The 8,701-nt window shown below is 56.6% G+C and overlaps 1 protein-coding gene across 3 annotated transcripts; it reads left to right on the top strand.

Moving 5' to 3' along the window:
* Positions 1-3,269: 3,269 nt before the first annotated feature.
* Positions 3,270-7,912, top strand: LOC103660459 (C-type lectin domain containing 10A). 3 transcript variants are annotated; one of them, XM_040629914.1, is made up of 10 exons: positions 3,270-3,750; positions 4,417-4,579; positions 5,176-5,289; positions 5,569-5,664; positions 5,757-5,828; positions 5,909-5,980; positions 6,131-6,217; positions 6,305-6,456; positions 6,933-7,036; positions 7,130-7,912. In XM_040629914.1, exons 2-10 carry the CDS (start codon positions 4,513-4,515, stop codon positions 7,329-7,331), a joined length of 966 nt encoding a protein of 321 aa, XP_040485848.1. In that variant the 5' UTR covers positions 3,270-3,750; positions 4,417-4,512; the 3' UTR covers positions 7,332-7,912. The 3 variants fall into 3 exon arrangements, with proteins under 3 accessions (XP_040485848.1, XP_040485846.1, XP_040485847.1); XM_040629912.1 differs by having other exon boundaries at positions 3,272-3,750; positions 4,328-4,579; XM_040629913.1 differs by having other exon boundaries at positions 3,275-3,750; positions 4,328-4,579; positions 7,175-7,912.
* Positions 7,913-8,701: the final 789 nt, after the last annotated feature.

Here is an 8,701-nt window from a genome sequence, read left to right as displayed (position 1 = left end):
CACTGCCAATCCGTGGCCGGTGCAGTGCCGTCTTCCCCACGGCCCCATCACAACCAAGGGACGGGGGAGGGTGGCGTCTTCTCTCACCGATGCCTGATAATCCAGGGGAAGAGTGTTTGCCCGTCGTTGGCACAATCTGGGATCATTGACCTTTGGAAGTCCCAGTGCCCAAGGAGAGGACCCCCACCCCCTTGGCAAGCAGCCTTGGTCCTGTTGAAATTTGAAGATGCCACCTGACTCCCGCCTGATTTGGGCTCCTCAAAATCACCACTGGGTAGGGGTGGAGGTAACTGTGCTTTGGAGGTGACCGATTGATGCTAAGGGGGGAAATGGGGGTGCTGCCTCGCAATGGGGATGGGAGAGGACGAAGCCTGGGGCCCCTGAGACTGTCTGGGGAGCTGCGGAGCTCCCCCGTGTGATACTCTGATGGTCGGTGGCAAATCGCAGTGACCCGGTGGAGATAGGACCATGAAGGACTTGGATGCTGTGGACACGAAGTTCTGGGTCCCCAACCAGGTAAACAGGTCCTGAGCAGCTGAGGTGCTGGGAGAGGACTAAGGCGCCCCGGGCAAGCCGAGATCGTCCACCGTGAAAGAAGTCTCAGAGGCAACAGCATTTAGGAGACCCAAGAAGGGTCCTTGCAACGTGGCTGCAAGGCAAGCAGCCTTTGGGAGGACAGGCTTACGGAACAAAACCACAGGAGGTGTTCAGAGGAAAACTGAGCAGTGTGAACAAGGTTTTATCAGTCTGCTCATGATGGCAGCACAGCGCTGTTCTCACATGGTTATCACAGGCACAAAAGGTCGTGACTTATCCTTAGGCTTTGGCATTGCAAAAATCAGGGATAAAGCTGTTTTTTCCTAAGGAGTCAGCAATTTATGGGAAATGCTCAAAATTTACTTTATTTTGGGGACTGGAAGGAAAACTGTGTGTGTGGGGGGGGGGTTGTGTGTCCGGGCATATCTGTCACCCAGATATCATAATAGCTCCTTACCAGGACTCTTGGTTTCCTGCTCCGACCCCTCCACAGTCTGCCCCTCTAACTCGGAGTAAAACGAAATCCTTAACAATAGTCTGAGGGCCCCAAAGAATTCGTGCTCTGCGTTTTCCCTCCATGACTCATCTACTCCTCGTCTCTCTAGCTCAGTTCTCTATTAAATCTCTGGCATTTCAGGCAAATGGATGATCCTTGTACACACTAGACATTCTTCTGCCCCAGGGCCTTTGCACTTGCTGTGCCTTCCCTCTGGAGCCCTATTCCTCCTGGAGCTCCTCATGACTCGCTCCCTCACCTCCTTGTAACTTTTGCTCAGACATCACCTTCTCAGTAAGGCCTATCCTGACACCCTACTCTTGATGGCCTTATTAAAAACTGACCTGGGGCGCCTGGGTGGCTCAGTCGTTAAGCGTCTGCCTTCCACTCAGGGCGTGATCCCGGCGTTATGGGATTGAGCCCCACATCAGGCTCCTCCGCTGGGAGCCTGCTTCCTCCTCTCCCGCTCCCCCTGCTTGTGTTCCCTCTCTCGCTGGCTGTCTCTCTCTCTGTCAAATAAATAAATAAAATCTTAAAAAAAAATTAAAAATTAAAAAAAAAAAAGCTGACCTGATCTCACTTCCCGGCTATATTTTCTTCCATAGTACTTATCACCATGTGACATTCACTCATTTATTTTATCTGTCACCCGCCAAGATGTAAATTCTGCGAGGGTCTGGCCTTTTTTGTCGGTTCGTTTGCTTCTGAAGTATGCGTCTTTGGAAGGAGAGCGCCTGGCATGCTGTCGACGCTTGGGAAGTGCTTTTTGAACGGACGAATGAACACGCTATGCGTGAACAGAGTGAAGGTTCTCTGTGGGAAAGATCCCACGAGGCACAAATGTTAAGTACGCCCCGATTACTGCGTGAGAGAATGCAACACTGTCCCGGACACAGAGATGTGCTCCCTAGATCTCCCTGCCCCCTGCCTCCACCCCCTTCCAGTAAGGACTTGGGGCCCAGTTGTGGGGAGTGTGACCTGTGCAGACAGCCACCTCCCCCGAGGTCACGCCCCTGCTTGGAGCAGGGGTTGGGGGGCTGCCCCTGGTGCTGGAGTGAGACGGGGCTGTGAAGGCCCCAGCTCAGCCCGGTACAGACAGCTCGGACAGACACACTTGATTGCGCAGAGCGCCTGGGCTGGCTACAGCTTCGTGGGGCCAGCCCAGCTGTGTACCTTCTCCTTTTGCCCCCTCCTCCTTCTTCCCCCTTCCTCTCTCAGATGTCGGTCCCCAAGACATAGCTTGCACCCCAACTTCAGTCTCAGTGTTGGCTTCCAAAAACCCAACCTGTGACAAATACCGATCCGAATACCAAATAATAAAAAGCAAGTAGGGACGCCTGGGGGGCTCAGTTGGTGAAGCGTCTGCCACCGGCTCAGGTCATGATCCCGGGGTCCTGGGATCGAGCCCTGCATCCGGCTCCTTGCTCAGTGGGGAGTCTGCTTCTCCCTCTCCCTCTTCCCCTCCCCACTGCTTCTGCTCTCTCTCTTTCTCTCTCAAATAAATAAATACAATCTTTAGGGGAAAAAAGCAAGTAGAACACAATCCTGTTTATATAGAAAATATAACCTAAGATGCATTTGCTCTCCTTCTCTACCTTGTAAGACACTAAAGTCTGGGGGCGCCTGGGTGGCACAGCGGTTAATCGTCTGCCTTCGGCTCAGGGCGTGATCCCGGTGTTACCGGATCGAGTCCCACATCAGGCTCTTCCGCTATGAGCCTGCTTCTTCCTCTCCCACTCCCCCTGCTTGTGTTCCCTCTCTCGCTGGCTGTCTCTCTCTGTCGAATAAATAAATAAAATCTTAAAAAAAAAAAAAGACACTAAAGTCCTTTCTATGGAGAAGACTGTGTGTGTGAATTCGGGGCAGCACCCCTTCATGACATTTGTGGTTACGGGAGTTGATCGAGTCCCTTTCTTGCGGACAGTGCGCGTGCAGAGCACTCAGGCCCAGTGTCAGGGGGCGCTCGGCTTGAATTCCTGCCCTTGCCTCGGCAGGCCCGTGAACTTGGGCGGCCCATGCCTGGGCTCCGAGCCTCAGCCTGCTATCCAAAGCGCCTCCCAGGCTTCTTGTGGGAACCGAACGGTTAGTGCCTGGCACGGGTCTGGCCCCATCCCCGTCTCAGATTTGATTTTTGATCAGTAAATCTTTCCTCTCCTGGCTCCTGCCTCCTGTTCCCGGCCAGGAAACGCCACTCTGCTGGGGGGGTGCGGTGGCCGAGGCCCCCGGGGAAGCTCAGGAGCCAGGACTCGGTGGGATTGAGCAAGAGCGGAGGAATGGGCTCCTCTGGGGCCAGCTGTGCAGTGCGGTGTCAGATGCAGGAAGTGAAAGGGGGTGTGGGCAGAGGAGATAGTCAGACGGCACCTCTGGTCCCTTCTGGCCTGGCTCCCTTCTCCCGAATGGTAAAAATGAGGAAGTCAGAGGGGCTCCAGAGGGGCGGAAAGGGAGTAGATACACCCCGGAGGAGGAGAGCAGAGCCCGTGTCCACCCCCACTGCACGCGACCTCTGCCTGAGTCTCTGCTCCAATCCCTCCTCCACTCCACCGCGCAAACACGGGGACACACGAGATCCCAGCTCACAGCCTGCTGGGCTCTGGTCACTTAGGTGACTCCTCCCTTGGCCGCCCCCCCACCTCCACTCTCCAGGATTTCGTGTTTTTCCAGTTCTGGTCATTGTTGCATGCGGAACCCCAAAATCGCAGGCTTCGGACCTTCTGCAGGTAACGGGGCTGGGGGCTTAGGAGAGACCAGGGGACAGGGAGGATGTCAAGGGGAGCCGGGAGCAGGGACTGCAGGTTTCAGGTGGGACTGAATGGGAGGAAATGTAAGGGGTGGCTTGGGGATTGAATGGCCAAATGCGGATTTCAGCCTCCATTCCCTTCATTGGATTGGCCTTGACGTATGGCGGCCCGGCCTCACTCACAAGCTGAGATGCTGACTCAGCCCCATTCTGGTCCCTATCCCGGCAGCGGGCCTGACCCGAATACTAACCCAGTTTCCCCTTAAGCCCCAGCTGCAGCTCTGACCCCAGAGTCAACTTGAATCTTCATGCCAGCCCCAACCCAAAGTTGACCCTGGACTCCGTTTCCAGCTTTGGCGCCAGGCTTAGCCCTGCCCCATCCATGCTTGACTCTGACTGGGGCCCCGACCCCACCCCCGCAGGAGATGCTCCTCAAGGCCAGGACCCAGTTCCAGCAGTACGTTTAGCTGCCACTACCTCCACCTTCAATCCCCAGCTCGACCCACCCCCTCAACGCCCGGTCCTGACCCCACTTCCAACCTCCCCTGTTTACCCAGCACCATCGCCAAGCCTCTCTCTGACCCTGAGCTCATCCTCAACTCCAGTCTCACCTCCTCCTTTGACTCTGTCCCGACCTCGGCTCCAGCGAGGCCCAGCCTCCCCCTTGGGCTCAGCTCCTGCCTCCGCCTGGCCGCTGGCCCCACCTGCCTTTCAGCTCCCACGCCCCAGTCTCGGTCCAAGCATGTCAATGCAGTATGAAAAATTCCAGCCCTTGGAGGGTGAGAAGCAAAGCCAGGGGTCTAGAAATGGTAAGTGGAAGGGGAAAATGTCCCCTCCTTAAATCCCGTCGGCGTTGTGTGGAGGATTCCTGTCGTGATGTCAAATCTGCACCCCTACCGTGTGCAGTTGGGGGGGTGTCCCCCATTCTGAGGAGGTCCGGCTCCACCCTTTGGGACCCCAGTGTGAAGAGGACCCAAGGTCCTAAGAAAGTCAGGGACAGGATAGGGAGGGCCGCAGGGGGCCTGGATTCCTATACTCTAGGTTTCGAAGGAAACCTCCCCCGTGACCCTGACCGCGCAGGTGAATGTGAGCGGGCGAGGAGGGCCTGGCTGCCCCAGCTCGGCCTGGGTCCTTCTGCCTGTTCCCCCAACTGTGATGGGACCTTGCGTATCACCATCACCCCCCATCCGTGGGTCCTTGCATACATGTGTCCCACGGGTGTGAGAGGCCATGTGACTGAGGACTTGTGCTGGCCCAGGAGGGGCCGGAGGCCTGGGGGTCCTCCGCCCTAGAGTGTCCTGGTGCGGCCTCCCCCTGCATCACCTGCACTAGCTCTCGTCCCCGAAGGTCCCTCGGGTCTCTCCTCCCACCCGGTCTCCTGCCCTGACGCCCTCTCCTCTCACAGGGCTCTCTCCTCCGTCCTTCCTGCACCGGCTCTGCTCCGGCCCCCGGCCTCTTCTGTTCTCCCTGGGCCTCAGCCTCCTCCTGCTGGTCGGCATCTGTGCGATCGGATCCCAGAGTGAGGGTCGCAGCATGGGCAGGGAGGGGAGAATGCATGGGGCGCCCTGGTGGATGGGTCACTGTGAGGGACAGTGGCCCGTAGGGTGGCTGCTGGCTCAGTCACTTATCGGTTGGGTAACGTAGCCAAATAGCCTCACCTCTCCAAACTCCGTTTCGTCATCTGGGATACTGGATAACAGTAGTGCCTGTCCCTTTGGGTTGGGTCATATGCCCTGCTCAGTGCCCGCTCACAGAGGACGTGACCAATCTCAGCACTGCATGTCCCACCCCCGATCAGATTCCAAGTTTCGGAGGGACCTGGAGACCCTGAGAGCAACTTTCAGCAACTTCACTGCAAACACTGTGGCCGAGGTCCAGGCACTGAAATCCCAGGGTGAGCCCGGCAAGGAAGGGGCTCCAGCCCGGGGCGCCGTGGGGGAGGGGGCGCTGAGCCCCGAGCACCCACCGAGTCCCCGTGTCCTCCAGGTGGCAGTTTGCAAGAAGCGATAACATCTCTGAAAGCCAAGGTGGAAAACCAACAGCAGGAGCTGCAGGCAGGTGAGACCCTTCAGGAGCGGGCGTGGAGGGAGGCGCGGGGGTAGGCGCAGCCGCAGGGTGCTGAGTGCCCTCCCCTCCAGCCCGTAGCTTGAATGACAAGGTGCTTTCCCTGGAGAGCAAGCTGGAGAAGGAGCAACAGGAGCTCAAAGAAGGTCAGGCCCCCGCCCCCCGCCCCCCTGCCCCGGGGGTGGTGTGCGCGGGAGGGCACCAACCTTCCAGGACCCCGGGGCAGGGACATCGGGCTACTGGGGACTCGTCGAGCACCCAGGCACTGCCCCCACGGCCCACCTGTGTGCGTCCAGGTCATTCGGATACCCTCCTTCGAGTCCAGCAGCTGGCCAGAGGCCTGAAATCCCTGACTTGCCAGATGGCCGCTCTTAAGAGCAACGGTGAGGGGTGTGCGGGCGCTGGGCCCCCCTTCCTGCTCGTTCCGGCAGGCGGGCGTTGGCTCAGACCCTCCCCACCCCCGCCCGCAGGCTCTCGAAGCACCTGCTGTCCCCCTGACTGGCTGGAGTTCGAGGGCAGCTGCTACTGGTTCTCCCGCTCCGGGAAGTCCTGGGCCGAGGCCGACAGGTCCTGCCAGCTGGACAGCGCGCACCTGGTGGTCATCAACTCCAGAGAGGAGCAGGTGAGACCGCGGGCGCGGGGCCCCAGGACGTGCCGCCTTTAAGGAAGCCAAGGTGGAGACCTTGGCCGCAGGTTGGAATCACCTGGAGAGCTTGCCCTTGACCCCCAGCTGAGCCGCCCTCGAGGTTTGGTGGGCAGGGGCTTGGGATGAACATCTGGTCCCCTCAACAGACGGAACGAACGCGTCAGGTTCAGAATCTGTAGTGCAGGGGCGCCTGGGTGGCACAGGGTTGAGCGGCTGCCTTTGGCTCAGGGCGTGATCCCGGCGTTATGGGATCGAGCCCCACATCAGGCTCCTCCGCTATGAGCCTGCTTCTTCCTCTCCCACTCCCCCTGCTTGTGTTCCCTCTCTCGCTGGCTGTCTCTATCTCTGTCGAATAAATAAATAAAATCTTTAAAAAAAAAAAAAAAAGAATCTGTAGTGCAAGGAGTTGCCTGGGCTGGGGAGACGTCACCCTCGCCCTTCTGTCGTCCCAGACTTTTGTGCAGGAACATATCGGCTCGTACACCTGGATGGGCCTCAGTGACCCTGAAGGCGTCTGGAAGTGGGTGGACGGGACGGACTACGAGACCAACTTCAAGTGAGTGTGCGCCCGGCTTTCTGTGCCCTTCTGCCCCCTTGAGCTCTTGTTCCTCCAGGGTCTGGGCCTCACCCCTCGTTCCCGGACCCCCAGGGTGCCCTCCGACCCTGCCAGCTGGCTGTGGTCCTCTCCCCGCAGGAACTGGAAGCCAGGCCAGCCGGACGACTGGCACGGGCACGGGCTGGGCGGGGGCGAGGACTGCGCGCACTTCCACCCCGACGGCCAGTGGAACGACGACGCCTGCCAGAGGGCCTACCGCTGGGTGTGCGAGGCCGGCCTGGGCACGGGCAGCTAGCACGGTCACCGCGTGCTTCCTGAGACCGTGAGCCGCGGACCTGCAGGGGCGGGAGGGGGCCTTCCCCTGAGACCCCTCAGGAGACTGCCTGGGGGAGGAATGAGCCCACGGAGGTCGGGGCGCTGCCCCCATTTTGGATTTTTCTCCTTGGCGCTCAAAAGACTCTCTGGAGTTCCTCAAGTGTTTGCTTTTCTAATGTCAGCGGCATCGAGGTATCATTGACATACAAAACTGTGAGATGTTGGAAGCGCACACCATTGTGATTTGATGAACATATGTACTGGGAAGGGTCCCCCATCCAGTTAATAACCTCACATATTCATCTCGTCTGTGTGTGTGTGAGGGAGAGAGAGAGAACACATAAGTTCTGCTCTCTTGGTGAATTCCAAGTATACAATATGGTAACAACTGTCGTCACCGTGAGATCCTCAGACCTTATTCAGCTAAGAGGTGCAAGTCACTATGCCTTTGCCAACCTCTCCCGAGTTCCCCACTCCCCGGCCCCACCATCCTACTCTCTCTTTCTATGAATTTGACTTTTTTTTTTTTCTGATCCACATATAAACAGTATTTGTTTTTCTCTGGCTTATCCATTTGGCATAATGTCCTCAAGGTCGGTCCCTATTGTTGCGAACGCTAGGATTTCCTTCTTTCTCACGGCTGAACACTGTTGCGTTGCACACACACCTCACATCGTTATCCCTGCTCCCACTGAGGGACATTTCGGTTGTTTCCATATCTTGGTTGTTGTGAATTACGGCGGCAGTGGCTATGGAAGGGCAGATACCTCTGCGATACTCTGTTTTCATTTCCTTTGCCTATATACCCAGAAGTGGCAGGGCTGGATCACACGGTAGTTCTATTTTTAACTTTTTGAGGAACCTTCTTACTCTTCTCCAGAGTGGCCGCACCAGTTTGCATTCCCACCAACAGTGTGTGAGGGTTCCCTTTCTCCATAGCTTTGTCAATGTAAGTTTTTAAAAAAATCTTAAAAATCAACTTTATTGGGATCTAATTCCTACGCAATAAAATATACCCATCTAAAGAGTAGAGATGACTTGTGACAAATGTAAATACCTCGGTGACTACCACCCAATCTAGAGACAGAACCTTTCCATCAGCCCAAAGTTTCCTTATGCCCCTTGCTGTCTACCCTGCTTCTTGTCCCCAGGCAGCTAATGAATGACCTGCTTTCTTTTACTCCCGATGGGTTTTGCCTATTCTAGAATTTCACAGTATACACTCTTTTGCGAAACCTCATGTATTTCATATCGCCTGATTTTCAGCAATTTTTTTATTTTTTTATTATTTTTTTAAATGATTTTTTATTATATTATGTTAGTCACCATACAGTACATCCCCGGTTTCCG

Source organism: Ursus maritimus, unplaced genomic scaffold (genome assembly GCF_017311325.1).
Source record: "Ursus maritimus isolate PB19 unplaced genomic scaffold, ASM1731132v1 scaffold_14, whole genome shotgun sequence".
Classification (NCBI taxonomy): Eukaryota; Metazoa; Chordata; class Mammalia; order Carnivora; family Ursidae; genus Ursus; species Ursus maritimus.
Note: the sequence above shows the minus strand (reverse complement) of the source record. Positions and strands in the feature narration are given on the sequence as shown.